General features: G+C 50.0%; 1 protein-coding gene across 1 annotated transcript in view; it reads left to right on the top strand.

Annotated features, from left to right (window-relative positions):
* SRCIN1 (SRC kinase signaling inhibitor 1) overlaps positions 1-18,914 on the top strand; it is a 174,277-nt gene extending 155,363 nt beyond the window's left edge. The window contains exons 17-19 of the mRNA XM_025191133.1: positions 54-206; positions 10,996-11,133; positions 16,700-18,914. Coding sequence (XP_025046918.1) covers positions 54-206; positions 10,996-11,133; positions 16,700-16,834 — 426 coding nt within the window. The 3' untranslated portion in view covers positions 16,835-18,914. The remainder of the gene's footprint in view (positions 1-53; positions 207-10,995; positions 11,134-16,699) is intronic.
* Positions 18,915-24,119: the final 5,205 nt, after the last annotated feature.

Consider the following 24,119-nt stretch of genomic DNA (forward strand, 5'->3'; position numbering starts at 1 on the left):
GGGGCCCTAGAGCCCTGCCAGACCCATCACATCTCCTGCTGTTGCACTTGCAGAAGGCAGAATCAGAGGAGCTTGAGACCCAGAAGCCCCAGGTGAAGCTGAGGCGGACCGTGTCAGAGGTGGCCAGGCCTGCATCCACCCCGCCCATCATCGCCTCCGCCATCAAAGATGACGACGATGAGGACCGGATCATTGCTGAGCTAGAGGTGGGTGCAGGGGCAAGGGGCAGACAAAGGGGAGGGCCAGGCCAGGGGTCAGCCGGGTACACTAGGACCCTAGTCCAGGACCACTCACATTCCCTGAAGTGCCCAGGGGCTGGTTCTGCTCTGTCTCAACGAGGGCAGGCTCAGGCCTATTTCCCTGGATGCATGCAAGGAAAGGCTTCCTCTTCCAGGGAGACTCAGGAAGTGCTTTCTCTTCTCTCTATAGCCAAGCTTCTTTAGAGGGGTCTTATGTATCATCTGTGGTCCTCACTCCAGCTCCACTTTGTGGAAGGGGACAATGAACAGAGCTGGCATTGTCTCGTTATGCTCTCCCAGGGACCAGCAGGTTAGATAGTTTGGGCACTTGGCTTTAGCGGTGACCCCAGCCCCATAGCACTTCAGACTAGCCTTGGGAATAATCTTTTAAGCCCCTTCAAGGCCCAGGTTGAGATTTTGGGGTTCCTTCTGTCCCCAGATAGGATGAGAACCCCGAGCACCAAGGGACACTGAGAAAATCCATTCTGAGGCTGTCATGGTGGGACCCGAAATCTACCCGGAAGCCTGTTCCTGTCCTGTGTCTAGTGGACAGTGTTGAGGGCTGTGGGGCTTGTGCCCATTCTGCTGGTCGCTGCTAGTTGTTTACGATTCTCTTTGAGCTCCTTTGAACTCCTTCATGGCTAATTAACTGAGAGATTATGCCTCTTGGTACATCATGTGAGCCACACAGAGCACTGAGTTTGGGTTATGCCAGTGGCCCCAATCCAGCCCTATCTACAAAAAGCTTGTGAGGCCAACCTGCTGGCGATTTGAGTGTGGTATATTGGTCAGGTCACAACCTTGGTAGCAAAAAAGTGCCCCATCTTGCGATTAGAGCTGTGGGGACCCTGTGCCACACTTAGTACTTTGCAAACCCTGCTGGTGTCTAGGGGGCAGGCAGCTTCCCTTGTACGATCCCCCATTCCCTGGGGAAGAGCTGTGAGGCTCGGTGTGTGTGTGTGTATGCACGTGCAGTGAACGCTTGTGTGTATGTGTGGTGGGGGTGGGTCACAGGGGAGCAGAGAGAGGCGCAGTCCCGCAGCTGGATTCTGAACCGTTCCTTTAACACACGCACCTCACCAGCGCACCACTGAAAACACCCATTGCTCTGCCTGCTGCTGACAGGCCGGCATCAGCACTTCAGCCCCATGCCTCTCTGCTTAGCTGGGCAAGGGCAGGACCAGGGCAGGTGTTTTTCTCCAGAGGCCTCACTGTGTTTTCTCTGTCCCCGTCCCACCGTGTTTGACTCCCCAGGTGTTTCAGAGAAGCTCTGCCTCCCCATTCATTCCCAAGTTCCGCTGCGATCAGCTCGCGGCTGCTGTCTCTACTGGTACCACGGACTCGTGGCCCAATGGGGCCACTGTTGCAGGCGAAGGATGGAAGGTAACAGCTTGTGCCTGATTGCACCTCCCTCCTCCACCTGGCTGACTGGCACTGGCACCTCTAACTGGCCTTCTCTCCTGTCTCCTCCCCCTTTTAACTCTCCCGCGCATCTTCTCTAAATTAACAAACTAATGGCTCCTCACCATGTCCACATCACTCACTGACACAGGTGTGTACAGTACTGACACGGCACACAGCTGAGCACTAACCACCCTCATCCCCAGAGGCTTTTCTAGGGGCCTATCTGTGCAACCAACTGGCTGGGGGAAGTGTGGGCAGGAGGCAGGGGGACACATAGTGGGTGCTGGTGCTGTTGGGAAGCAGCCAGAGCTTGGCAGGGCAGGCTGTAGGGCTGCACTGGTCTTACCACTGAACACAGGATGCCTCACTCACCCATCTCTGCCATGGGGAGGGCTTGGGATTGCGATGCATGCTGCATCCAGGTCATGCACGCTCCTAGTGCATGATTGAGTGGGGATGGGTGGGGGTTTGGGTGGTGGGAGGCACCAAGGGGGTAGGACAGTCTTACGTGTTTGCAAGACCACACTCCCAAGTGGGCAGAAGGATGAGACAGGCCTGGCCTCAGTGCTACCCCTACCCCTGCCTTCCAAGGACCTGCAGCTTGGGGAATGAAGATGGCCTGAGTGCATAGCAAGGACTGGGCAGGGCGAAGAGGAAACCAGGAAGTAGGGAGCCAGCTGAGAGCCGTGCCAGGGAGGGCATGACACAGCGGGCTCGGGTGGTAAAGAGATGGGCTGGGGAAAGAAACCTGGCTCTGTCAGGGTGGAGGAAAAGACAGGCACCTGGGAGCCTGTGGCAGAGGGAGGGTAAGGGAAAAGCTTGGGTACAGAGACAGAGGAGTGCAAGCAAGACAGGTACCCAGCTGGTGTGGGGGTGAGGCCCCTCCTTGGCTGCTTGTGGCTCAGCTCCCCTTGACCCCATCATTGCTGTTGCCACAGAGTAGCTCTCCTTGAAATCAAACCAGGCATTGGAGCCATGGAAGAGACAGCCCTAGGTGCCAGCTGAATTCCAATCCAAGGGGGTCAGTCCTGGCACTTACCTACCCCCAGTTGGTGCCCAGACCTCAAGAAGTGACAAGCCAGGTTGGCTGAGCCTGTGGGCTCCCTCCTTCCTTCCCAAAATCAAAGATAGTCCCATCCTTTGCTTCTCCCATCCAGATAAGGGGTAGATCAAAGCAACATGCCTTTCCCCTCTTCCCTTGCCCAGAGGGGCTGGCAAGTGGGGTGTTGGCTGTGGAGACATCGCCAAGGCACTTCCTGCATCGACACACCATTTTGACTGGAGTCATCAACAAGCAGGGAGCCCGGCGGGTGTGGGGCTCTGCTAGACCAGGCTGAGATGTCACGCTGACTGGCACCATGTCCTCCACTCTACTTCCACCCCAGCATCTCTGTCTGCGTTGATCTCTTCTTCTCCATTTCAATCCTTCTCCTAGCATCTCCTGCCTCTGCGCTACCTCTCTGGGACGCTCCCCTACCTGCGTGGGACTCATTGTTGGTGGAGGCTGTAGACCATGCCGATCCCCACAACACACAGCGCATCGAGTCTATGTTTGGTGGGGGGGTCCTGAATCTCCACCTGCTGGGTGGACCCACCCTGTCCCACAGGGGAAGCAGAAATGTCCTTCACTCCCTGTGTCAATGGTTGGATCCAGAGGCTTGAGTCAGGCTCAGTGCTAGCCCTGGATGTCAGCGCCCAGTTCTATCATTTTTCTCTTCTTCCCCCATCTGCCTCTGATGGTGCCTGCAATCCCAGGGGGGGAGAGAATGAGACATGCTCTACCGGGACAACTTACCCAGGTGGGGCTGCTCCCTGCAACCCACCCACCCAGGCCCCGAGGCCCAGGAAGCCAGGCAGTCCCAGCTGGGGCTGTCGGGAAGTGCAGGATAACCATCTTGTTGCCCTGTTCTGCCACTAGGCTGCAGGAGCCAGCTGGTGCGGTGCTGGGCTGAACTCCAGCACACTGAATCCCCCAGGATGCTGCGCCCCACCTAGCCAGGTAAGCACTTCGGGCTGTTCTAACTAGGCTGCTTTAACAATCCCCACAATGCAAATGAGGGAAGTCTCGTGTCTAGAGGTCACCCCCACCGTGCCTTCTGCATAATGGCTTCTCTCCTGGGTGCAGCCCAGGTGCACTCCCAGTCCCCCATGCCTCCGCTTTGCAGTAGTAATTTCATAGCATCCAGGAGGAGGGAAACAATCATCTTATGAGCCCCATCTCTGGAGATTTCCTCCTCATTGGGGCTTTATTGCTACATCCCATGGGTTGCAAGAACCAGTGCCCCACTGCATCTTATTTCAGACCATACAGTGACTGATCTGACTACATAGTACCCCTTCCTGGGCCTCATGCAGCCCAAAACAGCCTAATTCTCCTCTCTCTTGCACTTGCATAGTTCTTGTTCCTCCTGACATATGCTATTGAAAGGGGGCTCAGCATCAGGCCCTAAGGGCCAGATTAACAGTGGCATTTAAAAGTGCCTAAAAATGAATGTAGATGGCAAGAGGAATTTACAAAAGCATTCCAGCCAGTTTGGGGTTGAAGTCTTGATTACTTCTCCCACCTGCTTAGGCAAGTTGAAAATTGTACTAGGCTCCTATTTGTGTCTCCAGGCACCCACATACCTGTGAAAATCAGACCACAACACCTCTCTCCTAACTGGTTATTGAGGTATGGATAAGGGAAACAACTGTAACTGACCTCAAAGTGAGGGGGCTTGCCACGTATCAACGTGACTGCAGTACCTGTTTCATGCATCTGCTCAATCCTGCAGGAAGTGGAAGCTAAAACATCATAATTTAGCTGTTGTTTCATTCAAGGGTAAACAGACCTGGTTTAAATTCCATTTATCTCAGGCTAGAGCAGACAGACAAAACAATTACTGTGGATCAGGTGACAGGCAGTAAGCCCCTCCCACTTTTAAACTCAGAATAATTGTTTCATTTGACCACACTCAGTTAACCAGGTGGGAATATGAACAGCTCCCTCATAAACTGTTCTGAGTCAAACACATTCTTAGGGAAGTCCTTTACTCGCAGGCTATAATAGTAGGATCGACATGCAAGGCTAGTCTGTGATTACAAACCATGTGGGTAGCTGTGGTTGGCAGACCTGGCCATGGCTGGTGGGACAAGAAAGCCCTCAAGAAAGCACACTATTGGCCTAGAAAGTACTTTGCTTATTTACCTGGTTAAGGTCTCCAGTTCTCCACCAGCTGTTAATTTGCCTGTGAATTTTCCACACAGGAGCTGGATTCTCCACAGCCCCCAGCCAGCATGGCTTTCTCCCTCCCCCGGATTATCCTCACCCAGTGGGTGTCTGAGCCACCATCACCTGAAGGAGAATGTGAGGAGGCCGAAGAGGTAACCAGCCTTCAATGCAATAACCAGTCCAACATTAGAGAGACCAGAATGAGAGGATCTCCAGATATTGCATCTGTAGAGACCAGGACAGAAATTAAAAGAAACTCTGAAGGGTTGGAGCTATTGCAAAACAGTGCTGAGATCTGGACTGAAAAGGAAAATGATACTTGCATGCAGTTGCTCTCTGGCTTCCAGGTTGAGGCTCCACCAACATCTAAACACACTGAAACACTACCCTTCCAGCAGGAAGGAATTTCATCTCAGGGGCACTGCCATATAGCACAAGGAGAGACCACAGGCTTCCTCATAACAAATGCCAGAACCCAGCCTCTGTCCATGGATGGAGTTATTAGCCAATTGGTGAAGGAGAGAGAAGGAGAGGGCTTGGCTTTGAATGCTGGAGTTGGAGAGGAAGACAGCAGAGACACTTCTGCCCACAGGTTGGTTGTCTGCTTGGACAACAAACCTCTCATTCTCAAGGAAGAAGCCACCGATCTTAAAGCTGTAGGCAGAAAGTTCCCTTCTGCTGGTGATGAAAGCAAAGGATCAAACGCAGCTGTGGGATTTTGCAGTGATGTGACAGAACCCAGTGCCAGAGGAGCCAGTCCAAACTCAGGGAGGACACCACCTCCTTCTAAAGACCCTAGCAGGCTCTGCAAGGAGGCACAAAGGGAAGACCTTGTGGGATTTCCGATCCCAAAGTATCCTGTGCCAAAGCCAAGATCTTTCCATGGCAGAGGTCCGACACATCAGGTGACTAAACAGTGCAAGGCACCACTTCTGAAGGATCAACTCACTAATCTCCCAAGAACCACTGAGTATAGAATAACATCAGGACAGAGAATATTAGACCCACCTACTGACGGAGAGGGGGCCAAAGCAGACTCAAATACAGGAGGGGAACCAGCAGAGAGAGAATACACCCTAGCCCTGGAAGACAAGGCCAAGGAGGAAACACCACTGGTCTGCTCTATGACCTTACGCAGCAACAAGATTTGTGAAGGCACGTACCAAAGACTAGACAGCCTTGAAGAAACAATTCGTGAACTGGAGATGACCATTAATGAAATCAGTGGCCACTCGTCAGCTGAATTTATATTCTCTAAAGAGCTTCTGGGACAAATGGGCTCTGGGGATTCCAGCAAGGGGATAACAAAAGACCCCGGGGGTGTCAGTCAAAATTACCAGAGTGACAGGATGGTGGAACCCACCCCCCTGGATTTAGGATGGGACAAGGAGGATGCACCCAAGGCATTGTCTCCAAGCAGGACTAAGCCACTTCTGCTACCCAAGCCGCAGCTCCCACTCCACGGTCCTCAGGTTTATTTTCTGTTATTCCTCTTGCTTTGCTCTGCCTTCAGATTCCATCTGATGCCTTCTCTTCCTCCACCCCCTCTTCTCCTGTTCCTGTGAATTCAGCCTCGCCTGGAGGTAGTCTTCTCTTCTCCTTCCCCATCGTGTGGACAGACTGGCAGGAGCCACCATTGTAATGGAGCCCATGTATTTTACAGACCAGCTGACTCAAGTGGCATTTTTGCCTGCATCTCCCTCATGAGCACCATCCCACCTCTATGATCCGGCCCCCCATGCCTCAGCTTTATTTTAGTGCTGGGTAAGACCACAGTCAGTAATCCAACTCCACTGCAGCCAGTTTCTGGTGCTACCCAAGGGTGACTGGGTAGCATTTCATGAGTGCTTCAGGCACTGACCTAGAGCAGTATTTCCTCCTTGAGGAGTGTGTTCAATAACTTAACCACCTCTGGATCTGACTGTCTCTCTGCTTTGCAAAGGGCTCTCTGGATGCTGGATATATCTTTACACTGTGGGTAGGCAGTTGGATGTCCCACTGGCTGTAGAACCACCCTGAGGCAGGAAGTCAGGTGTGGGGAGGAAGAAGCAGAAGACACCAGAGACATTCATCTCCAGGCCTTAGCAACAGGCTGGGTCACAGCTTTTGTGGAAGAAGACAGGTCCTAACAGATCAAGCTTTGATGTAGATCAGACTGTAATCTGGGTAAATCACAGGGTGGTGCCCTTGCTACAGAGGCAAAATCGGAGCTTGTTTAAAGGAAACTTCTCTGCATTGTGTGGTTCCACAGTTATTGCATCTCTAGGGGTTCTCGGGGTCCATGTTAGATCTGCTTTATTAATAAGTAAAAAGGCAGAAGGGCTCATGCCTGCCACTCAGCTCTGGAACCAGAGGGTTCAGGTCTTGTCCTTACTGGCTTACATGTCCTCACTTGTAACAAAGAACCAGAAACCCAGACACTGATGTCACATAATGCATGAGGCGGAGAAGAACCTAGCTCTCTCTTCCAAAAATGCACTGGCTGGCATGGTGTTAATTTAGCACAGGAAGCCCGTGACAGTTCTCAGCACAGTCAAGGGCTGAATTTGCTGAATGAAGAAGGTGGCTCTTTTTTTTTTTTTTTTTTGCCTAAGCACTTTTTTGACTTAACTGCAATTTAAGTGTCAGCGTTAAGCAGCAGATGTTTCTCCTAATTAAAACACAATGCCAGCTCCCTGAAGCTATCCAAATTGGTTTCAGTTGGAATATGCAGCAGCCACTCAACCTTCTGAATAGCTGATAAAAGGTGGGGGGAATGCTCAGCCAGTCAGGAGTCAGCTTTTTCCTTTTTTAACAATCAGTTTTTGTGAATGAATCCTTTTTTCATTTGTACTAATTATGGTGGGACTGCTTCTCATTTACACTCAGACCCCTTTACATTTTTCTGGCTGTATAAAGTGGGTAGAGCTGCAATTTACTCCTATTGTGAGCCCCTGCTACTCCACCAGAGCTGTGTAAATGCAAATCAAGTGCATGGTTTTTATGTCTGATATAGCACCAGGGTTTAAATGGGCCTGGGTGCTTCACAAACAGCAACAAAATCAGAGCCTGAAACAGGAGGCCATTTAGGTCAGATGGGATCACTTGATCACTGATCAGTAGCAAGAATGAAAAAACTCCCTCATCCAAAGGTCTGTGGTGGTTGAGGGCTGGACTGGGTCAGAACAGCTCACACCTGTCCCTACTCAGGACACCGACCAGAAGGGTCAGCATCCACCGCCAGCACACTGCCGGGGAAGTTGTAGCTCAGTCAGGCAGTTGGATTCCTTTGTTCTGCTGGGTCCTATTTAGTCTTCAGGAAACTAAAAATGGTGCAGCTCCCAGGTTGCCCCTGAATCAAATGCCTATGGAGCAAAGTTAAGCAGGTCAGGAATGGACATGTGGTAAAGCAGAGTTGTATGTCCAGATCTGACATTCTGTGTGTGTGTCAAGTGTAACCTATCTACCGCAGGGATAGGAGAAAGCATACAGCAGGGTAAACAATTCAGACAAGGGTATCGATAAGATAGCCTGCCACATACGCACACATGCACACTCCTATTCAGTGCTTTTTATACTGCGCCCCCCCCGGCATAAACTCCTTTCATCAGAGCCCAGCCCTTTAGATTCATGCCCTCTTTTAGCACCTTACTATCTGTGCTGTTATTTAATAGATCTTGTTTGTCCATTGATTTCTGCCCGAGAGAGATGCTTAACCCTGGCATAAATGTCAGCAGAGCGCTCTGAAATCCTGAACCAAAAAAAGCTCCATTTATGTTGCTCACTGTAGTTGATCCCACATCTGCTAGTGACTTTCTATAATGATTGTAGCAGTCTGCAAGGAACTTGGAAGGAGGAGCGCAGGTTGCAAGAGGGAAGAACTTGAAGGAGGCACTGAGAAGTCAGTCTGTCTGTGGACAGCAGGACTGCTAGCACACGGCCTGGGAAATAATGAGGGATATACTTTGCTGTTATCAGTTACTTCCCATTGCTTGGTAGCATCCACAATATCCACAAAAGTTAATGGACCTCTGCTTACAGATGGAGCTTCTTTCCCCTCTGTTGTTCTTATCAGCCTTTGTATGTCAACCTGTATATAGCTAATAAAAAATGTCTTTTATTTCCTCCACCACCACCAATTCTTCTCTGAATTCTGCTTCTGTCTGAAATCGTCTGTCTCCCTTTTTCTTTCGTATGCATCCTGTCATCCAGCTGGGATGCATGCCCTCTGCTCTCCTTCTGCTGCTGTTTTCAGTGATTACCCCCAGCCCTTCCTTATGTTTGCATCACACAATTAGTGGTAAGTTTCACGTGACTTTTGCCAGTCCTCAAACCCAGGAGATAGCTGGGGCTCTAGCAGAAAGGGTAGGTATGGCTGATGGTGTTGAATTACTGATCACAGATGGGCTTCTGCCACATCTAGATCTCAATTTTGAAAGAGTCCAAAGTTGAAGGACATTTGAACCCTGCATTTTGCCTTGGACACATAGCATTTGGAGATGTTTGCAAAATGTGGAGGGTTGTGCCATGGCTTACTGGCTTTGAGCCTTCAAAAATCCTGAATTGGGGACACCCCCCAATATATATAAATATAAATATATATATATATATATAATTATTATCATTATATGATTTTGGATTTGTTTTTTTTTGTCTTCAGGCTCATGAGCCCTTGGGCTCCCACAGAGGTTACAGTTTCAAGCTTTTCCTTTCTTCCCCTCCGCCATCCTAAAAGACAAAAGCTTCCCTTTGTTTAAAACCATTTTTTTTTTAAATGAATTTGTGTCCAAGGCCAAATTAGCCAAAACTAATGCCGAATCCACAAGTCCAGAACTATAAATGGCCCTACTACTAGCAAACAGCCTTCACCCGAACCTGGGGCTTCAGATGTTTCCAAATCCTTTGGCAAGCATCCTACTTGCAGGCCCAAGCCCAGAAGCTTGGGGTTGGATGCCCCTGAGTTTTGCATGCCCTCAGCCGTAAGGCCCTTGGAGCAAGCAAGGGAGGAGCTGATGTTCTCTTGTGATCTTATGACTCCGGAAGCTGGGATGCTGATCAGAGTATCAAACAGCTAAAGACTCATGCTCACAAGAGCTGGCAACTCTAGCTGGGCTTTCCCCTTGTCTTAGCCCAGGGAACAGTATGTCTGCACAACTGTGCAGTAGGAAAACAAGGCCTGTTACCGCATCTTTATTACCTTTTGTAGCACTGGGAACATTAACAGAGAGGTAACATCAAAGCAAAGCACACGGGCTTGGGGGACACCACAAGTTGAATCAAATGGCAGAAAGACCCAGAGAATCAAACCATAGACAGACAAGATGTTTATACCCCTGCAATTTAAAGTTAACATTAAGATTACACTGGTGTAGAAAGGTAGCAGGCAGACAATGCAGACATCTCGAGTGGCATAAGTTTGCTCAGTCTGCTGGAGAATGAGCCAAGAGAGAAACAAGGGTAGAATTTTACTAGGTTAAGTTACAGTGGTGCAAGGTGCTATCTGTAACTCTGGGGGAATAGTCACTCATTTGCTGAAGACATCCAGGTTATTTATCTGCTCTCCAGCCACCTGGTGGCAAGGTACAGTAACAGCTGCCTGTTGCATTCAGCAACCCCCCCCCGCCCCCGGTACTTGTGAGTCTGGCCCTTCCTGTTCAGAATGTTATTTACATTGCTGTGTAAAACCAATGTAAGTGACACCAGGGTATGTGTTCACCCATCAGTGCCTTCAGTCATGCAATCAAGTCCATTGCACTGCTGTATTAGGAACTTAAAGGCGGACGCAGGGGAACAGCCCCTCTCAATCACCCCACTATATAGCATGTGCAGCACTTAGGTCCGCTATGGGTGGGACTTTCAAATGCACTTAGCATGGGCCTAGCTCTGCTCCCACTGAAAAATATCATGCCGAGCACTTCTGCAGAGCTTACCCTATATGGGCTTCAGTGGCAGGCACCGGCTTCGTGCCAGTCCTCTGAATCCCATTGAGACAGACAGCTGAGCCCTTCTCATGAGAAGTGAGCCTAACCAGCTGCCTCCCATGCCTGGGACCTGCAGCATCGACAAAGTTACGGACACATTTGTCTGATTTATTTGCTTGCTGGTTTCCAACCCCAACTCCTCTGTGTCTCGACAGAGTGGCGGGGGGTTCTCTCTCCCCAGGGGGGCGTCTTTTCCTTTCCAGCCATGAAGATGGTGAATCCGGCCTCCAGACTGAAGCAGAGTCAGCAGGGCAGCCCAGACAAAAGCAAACACATAAAGCAGAGAATGGAATACATGAGGATCCAGGGACAACAGCAGGTAGTTTATCTCTAGAGCAGCATCTCTGCTCATCAGGGCAAGCTGAAGACTAGTTAGGATTCCTGCTTTCCTTGGCCAGCTGTTCCAGGGTGGGATGGGGCTGGGAGTGCTGGGGATAATGGTGATCTTGCCCAAGAGTCTGTGATGTGACTGCACAGCTCCACATCAACAGTCAGGTCCCATCCTGTTCAGGGCAGGTTTTGCTTTAAGGCACCTGGAATCTCTGTAACGGCTTTTCACCTTGCTTGAGCCTGGCCCAGGCCTGGGTGAGAGTGTCTGTTTATGTGGGGAGATCTTTGGGGATATGGGGGACATGTGCAATTAGCCCCATCAACTCCTGACATGGTAGCTTCTGCAACCCCCAAAGTGGACGTTGAGCTGAGACCAGCCAAACTCATTTCATGTGTAGTATGAAGTTGGAGTAGGATTTGCATTTTGCCCAAGCCCCCATCCCCCTCCCCACTCTATCCCTGCCTTTCTCCTAGCAATTCAGCAGAGCTGGGTCCATAGGTCACACGTTTTTAGGAAGGAGAGACCTCAAACACCTGACCTCAGGGGGTTCTTAGAGTCTAGAACATGTTTAAAACCTCTTCAGATCCCAGTGTGGTTGCAACAGCAAGAAGATAATTCTGGTGCCATCATGAAATGATCTTGTGGGCTGTTGAATCCAGATCTGCTCTCAGGAACCAGGGAGCCTTGACATACCACAACCCACACCGCTTATCCCTAGTAGATCACACGTGCCTATGGCAGGCAGTCTTCTCCAATGGCACCATACCTCCCCACCCACCTCCGCCAACTTCACTCTCTACAAGAGAGACTTCTTGGGGAGAGAAGGCAAGAGAGGTGAATTATGAGATGTGAGAGGAGAGGTGGAGGATGCATTTTTGCTGGGCACAATCTCCAACAGAGCAGTTACTTGGTGCTTTGCAGAGGCAGAGCTCAGGGTAACTAACTGAGCTCAGGGAATGATCCTAAAATGTTGTAATGGGATCCTTTGGCAGCCAGACTGTACCCAGCAGTGTTAGCCAGTCCTAGCACTCTCCACTGGCAAGACCCTGGTGGGAGCCTCACAGGGGCAAGTCTCTCTCTCTCACTTCCTCCCTTTTGCCACCCCATCCCAGATCCTGGTTTCCCTCCCATCTTTGCCCAGTACACCCTGGGCATCCCCAGTGTGGCTATGGTCTGGAGCTGGGCATCTCCATGGCACAGCAGTGAGGGACAAGAGGGGCATTGGGTCTTGGGTCTCTGCAGCAGTCAGTCCAAGACCACATGGTCTCTGAGGGCAGCATCCAACATGGGAGTTAAATAGCAGCATGGGGTGTTGGGAGGAGGGCACGGGGAGGCGGGAGAGTCCCAGGGCAGCTGGAAGAGGAAGGTGATGCTTGCTTTGGAACAGAGCCGTTTCCCACATGGTTTTCCTCCCCTTTCCACTGGGTTTGTCTGCGTTAGCATTGAACTTGCTTCTTGACTGTGAGGCCACTGAGTGCAGCTGGGTTCACTTGTTTCTGTATTCTTGCCGACATTAACAGTGCTCACAGTGGCTGTCCAACTTACTCAGGCCACAAGGCAAGGTAACAAAAGCCAGTTTCTAGCCCCTAAACCCACCCTGCCTTCCCCTCCTTCCCTGACTGATGCCTTACCCTCTCCCCTCTCTCTACCCACCCTCCCTTGTTTGCTAGACCCATTTCCAGCACCAATGGCCCACCCCAGCTTCCTGTTATCAGAACCCCATGGTGAACAGCAGCACCATGGGAAAGCGTGTTTGATGTCCCATACCCCCCAGCCCTAGTCTGTGTTTCAAACCCTTCCCTGATCCTACAAAAAAAAACCCTGATTTTGCTCATTCTCTTGTAACAAGGAACAAATGAATTGGAGGGCGGTAGTTTTTCCCCTCCCATCACCACCACAACCACACTGAAGTTCTAATGAATTATGAGCAAGCATCTTACGAGCAAAATGTATGCACACCCCACCCCACCCCACCCCAGGGATGGTATGCTCCCTTTCTCCCAGCCCCTTTGCCCCACGTTTTCTCCCATGCTAACCTGTGTCAGAGCTTCTTAGAGCCAAGCACAGGTGCTGTTTGTCGAGACCACAACTAAGGGTGTGTCCAAGCGAGCCCCATCTTGCTTAGCTGGCCACCTAGTTGAGAGCCAACAGCTCCTTCCATGGGTGAGGCAACGTGTATCTCTGCATGGCCCTCCTCCCTGCATTCAGGGCTCTTCCCCATTCAGTCTTGAACTGGCTCGAAGCAGGCACCATGATTCTTCCTTTCCAACAGCATGTGGAGGGAACAACTTTTGTATTTTCCGCTTCTGTGGCTGAGTAAGTTTTGGAGGATGATTTTCAAAGGCACAGATGGGAGTCAGGAATCTCCATTGCTTTCACTTTCCATGGCCACATGATTATTCCTCATGCCAATCCTCATATATACCTGGCCTGGTAAATTTTGTGAAGGTGGAGGTTGCAGGCTGACAACCCTGAGGCCATGAGTTGGCATTGCAACAAGTGTAGACATCCCTGAGTCAGTTTGTACCTCACTCACCAACTAGTATTAGTAGGTCTGTGCAGGCTTCAGTATAGGTCAGTGTTTCTCAACCTGTGGGTCCAAGGGTATATGAAAGGGTCACAAACAAACTTGAAAAATCAATCACAAAAACTTAAAAAATGGATTCTCCTTTAAAGGAGAAAAACATGGGAAACTGTAGCTTTTCCCTTGTAGACTGGCAGAGTTCCAGCCTGCATGGGGCTGCTTCGGACCCCCCACCCCACAAATACCACCCCCTGCCCCTCACACTGGGGGGACGGGGCCTGGGGGCAGTGGGTCAGGAATAAGGGGCACTGGGTTGGGACTGGCCATCGATGTTTACAAATGGGTCCTGGTACAAAAAAGGTTGAGAGCTGCTGGTATAGGCAATACCTGTCCAATTGGAACCCCTACTACATACTCTGCCCTGGTGGTTTCACTGCTAATGGCCCCTGAGTTAGGTAGATTAAATCATACATGGGTACATCAACCTGTGCCTCATCATTCCTGCCTCTACTACAGTCTAGTTACACCCCATGGGCAATTTACGTTGAACTGTCCCATTATCCAGCCTGAGGCCCCAGCAACTGTCACCTAATATTTTTGGGGGGTAGATAATTCAAAGAGCCATGGAGGCCTAAGACCTCTTATTTCCTTACAAACCTCCATTTCCTCATGCCTTGCCCAACCTTTACTAGACTTACCCTTAGAAATTCATCCAAGGCGATGCATCTCAGCCAGTACATCATGGCCCTGGGAGGCCAGGGAAGGCAATGTCCACGAACCGGTCCAAGGAGGTGATCCTCCCCCTCTATGCAACATTGGTCAGGCTGCAGTTGGAGTACTGCGTCCAGTTCTGGGTGCCGCACTTCAGCAGGCATGTGGACAGCATTGAGAGGGTCCAGAGGAGGGCCATCCGCATGATCAGGGGGCAGCAGGGCAGGCCCTACAAGGAGAGGCTACGAGACCTGAACCTGTTCAGCCTCCACAAGAGAAGGCTAAGAGGGGACCTGGTGGCCATCTATAAACTTGCCAGGGGGGACCTGTGGGGAACGGGAGAGTCCCTGTTCCCCCGAGCACTACCAGGAGTAACTAGGAATAATGGCCACAAGTTGATTGAGAGTAGGTTCAGGCTAGACAGCAGGAACCACTACTTCACAGTCAGGGCGGCCAGGATCTGGAACCAACTTCCAAGGGAAGTGGTGCTCGCTCCTACTCTGGGGGTCTTCAAAAGGAGGCTAGATAATCACCTAGCTGGGGTCGTTTGACCCCAGCATTCTATCCTGCCCATGGCAGGGGGTCAGACTCAATGATCTTCTCAGGTCCCTTCCGACCCTACCTACAATGAAACTATGAAACTGGGCAAATAGCATGTAACATCCAAAATGTCAGTATATTCCCAAGCAAAGAAAATGTTGCTCTCCCCAATCCCTTCCCCACCAATTGTTCTCTAACAACCTCATGAAATATGTGCACAGATTAATTATATCCATCTAGCACTGTTTTTAAAGAGTCATCTTTTTCACTCTTTTAGAGTAAACGTTACTACAGCTCACAGAAATGTTTAGCTCTGTCTATAGGGGTTTGTCTACCAAGTTGGAAAATGTTGAACTCTAGTCTAAGGGGTTTGAGTCACTAATTCTAGCTTGATTAGTGGCTGAGAAACACAGGTCCCACTGACTCTGAGGGTGCCCAGAATTAATGGGGGAAAGGCACCCAGGTCACCTTGATGACTTTGAAAAGCTCAGCTATCAAACCTCAAGCAAGAGGGGTGGAGCTTCTTTCCATAGGAAACACCACACTACACACAACACATCTTGTAGTCAGAAAGTCTTTTCAGGCTAGTTTTCCTCTTCCAATGTCATGCTAGTCCTTGAATTGATGCTCCCTTGTCCCCAAAAGAAGCCAATGCTTTGTGACTAACACCCCTCTTGGCTACGCCATGCATCTGTTGCTTTTGGGGTCAGACACAAAGCTTGCTGAGGTGGACAGGAAACCTTCCACAGCCTCTAGCAGGCTTTGGATCAGACCTTTAATCTTTCCTGGTGCCTTCATTGTAGGTGCTCCTTGCCATATGGAGGGAAGGGAGGGTGGGGGGTCAAATATTCCTGGTTGTTCTAACTAGCTATATAGCAAAATCTGCCAAGTTCCACGTACAAAAGGAGAGAGGAGGGATCTTGTGTAGTAACCCCTTGGGTTTGCCCCTTTCCCGGAGGGTTCTACACAGCTGCCGAGGTCCTTCTTGACTCTTCAGACAGTCCCCAAGCTTCACTTGGGCACCATGGACCAAATTTGTAATGCCTCACCAGGTTGTGGGGTGATTTTTGTCACACTTCCCCATGCCTAGCACAAACCAGCTTGGTGGGTGGGAGCAGGGGGAGGCAGAGTTGTGTTTTGAAGGACTGACCCCATTCCCCGTGTGCCTTGGCTGTTGCAAATGCTAGATCCCAGCCCCACTGACTCAACACCACTCTTCCTCCCCTAACTCAGGCATGTCCCCCTGCGGTTCATACACAATGAGGATCACCTGTCCCCCGCGTTCACTACCGTGGGATAGCTCTGATAAACAGCACCTCTGCAGCTATCTCCCTGCTCCCTCCACGGAATCCTGCCCCCCCAAACTCAGCTGTGCCACAACTAACTTGAATATAGTCATTGTTCTAACACAGTGTGCATGCCCAGTCTAACATTTCAATTCTTGTTCCTCCCCTCCCTCCCTTTCTCTCCTGTCTCCCCTTTGCCTGCCTGCCTCTGTGTTGTGTGTGTGTGTTCGTACACATGTCTGTCTGTCTCTGTGTGTGCGTGTGTCTCTCTCTCTCCTTCTCCTTTTGGTGATGCTCCTTCCCTCATCCAGTAACCCGTGGAACCAGCTCATCTCGTACTCTGTTTGTGGTGTGGACCCTTTTCCAGCTGCTCGACCTCAGGCCTAAATCAATGCTGCTTCTGAACAAATTCCTTTAAAAAAAACAAAAAACTGTTTGACTTTCCCCCCTTCTCCTCCTCCTCCTTCTCCTTGAATCTTGCTTTTCTTTCCAGGCCGCTAGATCATCTAAAGAGGCTAGTGGGCTGAATGAGACTTCCAATCCAGTCTCAGAAAAAACTACTTCTGGCAGAACATCCATCCCTGTATTGACTTCCTTTGGGGCAAGGAACTCATCCATTTCATTCTAAACCTCCTTGCCAACTTCCCATACAACTGTTTTCCTGCCTACTGGGGCCTGGCTTCTCTCTTCCTTACACTTCTCCCTTGGACTGTCTTCTTGAGGCACCTTGAAAGGTCACCAGGTGTCCCTCTTTCTTTTTATTTTCAATGTCTTGCTCCAATATGGCTGACCTACTGTCTCACATCTGCACCACTATGGCCGAACTTCTCTCACATCTGCACCACTATGGCCGAACTTCTGTCTCACATCTGCTCCAGTATGGCCGACCTACTATCTCACATGTACTCCAGTATGGCCGACCTTCTGTTTCTCATCTGCTCCAATATGGCCAACCTGCCACTTTCTGTTTCTTTCTCTCTCTCTCTCTCTCTTTCTCTCTCTTTTTTTATTGTCGTTGTTGTTTTGTTTCTCTCAACACCTCCCTTTTTCCACCCTGGCGTTTTCTGTTTATTTAAGAGCGCTAAGAACTGCACTCCACCAGTTTCACAAGCTTCAAGCAACAAGGACATTGTGAGGCACCTGAATCTGCCACGTCCTGTTCAAGGGAGAACGGCACAAAAGCAGAAGGAGGTTGTTGGGGGGAGGAAAGGGGGGAAAAAAGCAAGCTTCTGAAGACGCCTGAGAAACCTACAGATCTGACTGTTAATGCTGCTGCTACTCAGTTTTCCTTTCCTTAACTTTTTTAATAGCTGTAACAGTGATTAATCCTGTAGGAAACTCTGCTACAGTCTTCTAGCCAAGTCTTCATGGGTCAGTGGTGTTTTGACTTTGGAGTCTGTGCGAGCAGCTTTTTCATGGGGTGTTGTGGTTTACTTGCCGAAAGGGCAGTGCTGTGTTGAAAGCTGCCATGGCTCACGCGTGGCCTGCGTTGGCAAGAAGCCAGCGAGTCAATGCTGCATTTGCTTCTCTCTCTCTTTCTTCCAAGGGTTGGGTGCAAAAAAGGCAGAAGAGAAAAGACGTTCAAGCGTTTAGCGTGTGAGATGTTTTTGTACTTCTCGACAAAGCTGGAAAGGCCAAAGGGTGGGCATGTACATTTTGGGGAATCAGAATGTTATTTCAAGAAATGTGGCTGAAACGGGTAAAGAAAGTTTGCCTGAATGAGGCAGGAAGAGTTCCTGAGGCAGAAAGTCAGGTTTCCCATCACCTTAGTTTCATAATGTAGCACTTTAAATGTTCATGCAGTTACTTGCTGTAGCGAGAGAGATAGAAACAGACGGGGCAGCCCCCTGTACTGAATGGAGGGGTGATAACTCAGCAGAGATGCAGGGCAGACGGGGACAACCGAAGGTGTTGAGACCACAGGGTACCAATGATGTCAGACTAAGGGAAGTGGGAGGGGAGCTGAATTCACAGAAAGTAACGAGGGAAGGGGAAAGGCGAATGCAGCACAGGGAAGGGTGGGAAAGGGCCAAGGGTGTAAGCCATGGGGTCAAGTTGAGGGGAGTTGGGACCCCCATAGGGATTGAGGGGTTAGGACCACTCCAGCCCATCCACAGATGGGGGGATGGGGTCTGAGGATTGTGGTTCTGGAGAAGGGACCACTCTTCTGAGCAATATTCAGTGTGACCTGAAGGACCTTGAGGGCGACAGTTCCAGCTCTAGCCTAGTATAGTCAGTGCCAGCTCTCACATGATGGAGACACTGGCCCAGAGCAAGGGATGGCAGTAGGGATTGGATGCCAAAGCAAGAGAAAATAGACAAAGAGCCCTTTGCTGGCCATACACAGCTTGGGCTTAATGACTGTTCACTGAGTCCCTGCAGCAAGAGCCTGTTAGGTCTGGATGGGCTTGGTGGGATGTGGTAGGGCTGACACAGAGGAGGCAGGAGGGTGATAGTTTCTCACCCTGCCCTCTGGCAGCTATAATGGTCAGCTCTGGTCACACCTGGTGTAATGGAAAGCACCATAGTTCAATAGCTGTTTTTTCCCAGACCTGAGCCCCCCTTTGCTGCCAGGGGCTGCCATGCCAAGGAGACCAAGAAGAGTGGAAAGTGAGAGTCCTATTGCTACTCACTTCCAAGGGAAGGTTTGAATGCAGCATACAGTAGGAGAAGGGAATTACCTTGCACTGCCTAGAATGCACTATATAGCACAGTGAGGGGGTGGAATAAGTGGGGGGGAGGGAGGGAGGGAGGTGGGGTGACATGGGGTTTAGCAGACCCACTACCCCAGCTACAATAGGGAGCTCATGGACTCAGAAGATGCTAAGAAGGAAGAAAAGGAGGGCACATGGCATGGAACCAGACAGGTGTGTGGGAGGTTTGTTGGACTAAAGTACAATATACATAGCATGTATGTATGTGTTGGGGGGAGCACTCTATCAGTGTAAAAACAAAATGTAAGCACAGGTGATAGCTAAGGGAATCTATGCGAGAGGGGTGTGTGTGTGTGTGTGTGTGTGTGTGTGTGCCCAAAAATGCTATATTGTAAAGAGCGTGGTCCATACACAAAGAATATGAGATCTCGTCACTTCTTTTGTTGGCTGGTTCGTTGTTGGTTTTTGTTTTGTTTGGTTTGGGGTTTTTTTTTATTTTTTATTTTCTTCCTTTTCTTCCTTTCTTTCGTTCTTTTTTTGTATATCAATCATTTTTTTATAAAAAGAACGAGCCTTTTTTGAATAACAAAGAGAAAAAAAAATCCAAAAAAAAAAGAACAACAACAAACCATAATGCAATTTCTTTGGATTGCAAAAAGCAACTCTTTACATTTAAGTGAAGTGTCTTAACATTTTATATTGTTTTAAAAATATATTTACATATTATATATATATAATATACGTAATATAAATATATATATATAAATATTTAAAAAAAGAAATAAAAGAAATCTCTTCACGTCTGGTATATAGAGGGTGGGGGGTAGGGCAGATTTTCTTCCCTGGTTAAATTGTAGCTCCTTGTGATGGAGAGTTGGTCAGGTTCGTAGAAGACCCTTGCCCCTCACGCTAAGCTCACATTGTGTTTCCATTCCTTTCCTTCCCTCTTCCTCCAGCCCTCCCTCCCTGTCTCTTTCCCCTTTGTGTACATGGTGGGAGAGGAGTGTGTGGCCCCAGGCATAGCCACCAGCCTTGCCCTGGCCTTCATCTGTGGGTGATGTTGAACATCTGGGTGGGCTTGAATTGGGGAATCTCTGCAGCTTAAGACCTGTAAGTTAAGACCCAGGGAGCACAGCCCAGCCTGTAGGAGCCCTGTCTTGTCTGGACAGGGGTTATCCTTGCATTGGCTCTACTAAGAGACAGCGGCTTGTGGAAAGAGGTGGTTTTATGACATGCCAATGAAGAGCAAAGGCCAATGGACAGAAGCTGCTGCAATGAACTCCTTTTAAACGGTGCTGGAGGGGTGAGGGTATATTGGGATACAGCTTTGTGTCAGTGGAGCTTGGCTCTGCAGTGCAGGGACCTGCCTCTAGCTGCGGGCCATCCTGGCAAGAGCTCCCTCTGCCCCTGCTCTTCATCCACATGCCATGGACTTGGTGGGACTTCTCTGTCCCTCTTCTGTCATGGCAAGGGAGCATGAGAAGCACCAAATCTTCTGGCTTCAGTGCCCAAGAACAGGACCTAACCCTGCCATGTCAAGCTGTCTTTCCCCCTTCTTCTCACTATGTGTGGATAGGTGAGGTCGAGCTGGCGAGTGGGGGAGCCAAGAGACCATAGGTTCCTTCTACACCCTCTTGCTGTCTATTCAGGGCACTGAGTACCACAGGGAAGGGGCAGAAACATCTCTGCCTGGAGCCCCCTGTCATGCTGTAGGACACCGAGCCTGGGTGCTGCTTGGCGTTGGACCCAACCAGTCCCCAGCATGCAATCCCTAAAACCCATTGACCCTTAAGGCGGTGCTTCCTCTGAGGAGCACAAAGGATTTAGGCACTCAAATTCCATTGAGCTGTGGTGGGATCTGAGTGTCTAACACCCTTGGGCTGCTTAGGGCATCTCAGCCTGGGAGTCTGTCTATGCAAGCTTTGCGGGGCAGGAGGTCAATCACAGGCTGGGCTGTGGGGTCTGCACTTTTCCCTGCTCAGGAGGAGAGGGAAAGGAAAGGAGGCGTGAAAAGGGCATGTCCCATGGAGGGGCCCAGCAGGGCTGTTAGGGAGGGGAAGGAGCTGCCCCTGCCCCTCTTGAGAGGATGTGACTGTTTTAGAGATACTTTACACTCCCGCTGCAGCCCCTCCTTCACCCTAACCTTCACCTCCACCCAGGCTCCAGGGGTCCTAGGTCCTAGGTCCATCTTTGAGCCAGCACATCAGACCTCCCTTTTTTTTCAGACTGAAGTGGATAAGCACAGGCTTCAGCCTGGCCTCTAGGGAACAAGAAAGGGCCAGCTCCAGGCTCACTCCTGGCCCCCCCCCCCACCGATAGCTGGCTTTGATAGCAAACACTGCAGGGGCCTCTGGTCACTGAGGGATTCATCCCACTCCTGTGACTATGGAGAGCAGCCCCTCACAGCAGGAAGCAGCATCTCCACACCAGCCTGGCACACCCACCTTGGTGTGGGTGGTAGCAGCCCTGTGGACCGGCATCTAGTGACCATTGGGCACGGGGTCTAGACTTGGTGATCCCTGCCCACCTCCAGCTCCCTGCCTGGTCAGAGTAGGCATCTGCTGAGATGCATGCCAGGTGTCACACCACCCCCGCTCCTCCCTCTGTCACCCCATCCTTCCTAGCTAGCCCAACTCTGGGGGCTGCAACGCAGACAGTATTGTATGACACAGGGAAGGGGATGGCTCCTTCCTCTCAGCAATAGAAGTAACTTGAAGCATTAACTTTTTTTTTTATTGGTACCAAAGTGAAATATTGTAGCAAAGCCGCAGCTTCTCGGGGAGGTGGTGTCCCCCTGTCCCGTCCCACCCACTGGCTAACAGCCTTCCTTGCTTGTACCAAAAGAAGTCACCCCACTGGCCACGGGACAAGTGCCTGTGGGAGGGCAGTGCCACGTGCTGTGTCATCCACCTGATGACTGTTGCTCGGGATTAGACAGGAGCCCTGGACCCTCCCAAGCCTCCCCATGTCAGAATAGGGATGGGTCTTGCTGGTGGGAAGAGCCCCAGTGCCAGGAGCCCCAGTGCCTAGGCTGTGTCCTGCCCCCCCTGGGCAGTCACTTGCTTTTGTGCAAACAGATTGTGAAATGCAGCTGGTCCAGGGCAGTCGTGTTTCACACCCATTTTGTGTGATGGCTCCAGGGAGAAGCAGATCAGGCCTTGTGCTCACCAATTGTAGTTGGCCTGGGTGGGGGAGGACTGTAATATCCATTCCACCATAATATCCCTGGCCTTTGTATTAAGGCCTGGTCTCCAAACACAGCTCTGCTGTCATGAGAGGTGTTTCTGACACCAGTTCAGTTAGGTCAGTGCCGCCCCCACTGCCTGAAGATGGACTCAGCGTGAGGTCTCTTGAGTTGGCTTCCCTCAGGAAGGAAGTAGCTGTGGTCTGATCTGCATGGGGAAACTGGCATACAGGCAGCTCACATGTGAATTCACAGTAGCTTCCCATGCAGATGCCTTGAGTGTGCACAGAGAGGCGGCACACTCCCTTCACACTTGGCTTCATGCCCTGATGTCCTACAGCCCAGCATCTCTATGCAGACCAGCCCTGGTACTCAGCAGAGAAGCAACAAGCTGAAAACAGCTTAGGTGTGTCCCCGTGGGACCTGGCATCAGTTGAACCAAACTGAGGTGAGCCACACCAAGGCCATGTTGGGCAGGGCACTGCATTCCTGTTGGGGCCTGTGACCATCTGCCCCAGAGTTGCACTAGTTTCAATCAGTTTAATTTGGATTCATCCAACTGCATTGAACTGATGCTCCCTCTGTGCACTGATATTAGCAGGGCATGTGCCAGAGACACTGGGGCCATTCTTGCCTAGTAGTGCAGTAGTTCTCCATCACGCTGCTGGGAGGTGGTGCTTTGTACAGCTCCGTGGTTGGGGGAGTCAGGGGTGGGTCAGGAGACACGCACTGATTCCTGCAATTCATTTCCGTTGGGTTATTTCCCACCCCTCTTGTTGGCGATCAGACTAGTTTCCTACGTGAGCGTGCATGTGCGTGTGTGCGTGTGTCTGTCATTTTCATGGCATCACTCAACTGTTGTGGGAACAACAATCCTAGGGCGTTTGCTAAGACAAGCAAAAAACAACAACAACAAAACAAAACCCACTTTATGCCGCCTTTTAGAACAAGAAAAAACTGTTTAAAAACATTAATAAATGACTTTAAAAAAAAAAAAGCACCGCCTGCATTATGCATGTCTCCGCAGAGAAGCTGCTGCCACTGCATGCCGCGCTTTGCTGTACGTGTCTCTATGTTGTTTAAAAAAGGTTAAAAAAATGAAAAGGACAAAAAAAAAATTACAAAAAACAAACTCTTTAGCTGCTGTTTTGGGGTTTCTACGAGGTCATGTGTCTCTTTAGCATGAATTTTATTGTGAACTGTTTTAAAAAATAAAAAAAAGGAATAAAAAAAAAAAAGACAAACCCTATATCTATGCCCGAGCGGGCTCTGAAGGCCAGATCTGGACTCTGTACGTTTTTGTAAATCTCCTCCGGCTTCTGTCTGTAGAGTAGTTCTATGTATAAACTATATGGATGCCATGGATATTTCTGTGAGAAATGTGATCATTGTAATTGAAAATTCCAAATGACAAAGGGTTGCTTTTTTATTTTTCTTTCCCCCTTTCCTTTATTTCCCCCCACTCTCCCAACCCTCTTTCTTTTTTCTATTGGAGTGTCTGGCTTTAATAAAACACTTTTTTTTCCTCTATGCCATTGCGTTTCTGGAGGGTTTGGTCTTTTGTTTCCTTGTCAGCAACGTTTCCACGGAAAGTGGAGGAGGTGGGCGAGTAGATGCCCCATCACGGCATCATGGCAGCCTTGCTGTGGGTTTAGCACCCTGGTGTTGTTACAGGGATGTGGGTACGGCCACAATTCAGTGCACAGTCCTACAGGTCCAGTTGCTCCCCCGTTCTTTGGCTGAAAGCTGCGTGAGATGTGGGTTGGTTCTGTTGCTATCATTGTACCCAAATGCGCAGGAATTCATTTATGGGTGAGGCTTGGCAGGATGTCCTATGAACCCTCACCCTTTCTCTTAGGTCATGTGATTTTTGATACGGTCTCTCACAGCATTCTCACAAGGAAGCTAAAGACATTTGGGTTGGATGAATAGACTGTAAGGTAGGTAGAAAGCTGGGTTTCTATCAAGCTCAAAGGGTACTAATCAATGGCTTGATGTCTAGTTGGCAGCAGGTATCAATTAGTGCCCCTGGGTTTGGTCCTGGGGCTGGTTGTGTTCAAGATCTTCATCATCAA

This window comes from Alligator sinensis, unplaced genomic scaffold, assembly GCF_000455745.1.
Source record: "Alligator sinensis unplaced genomic scaffold, ASM45574v1 scaffold1261_1, whole genome shotgun sequence".
In the NCBI taxonomy this organism is placed as follows: Eukaryota; Metazoa; Chordata; order Crocodylia; family Alligatoridae; genus Alligator; species Alligator sinensis.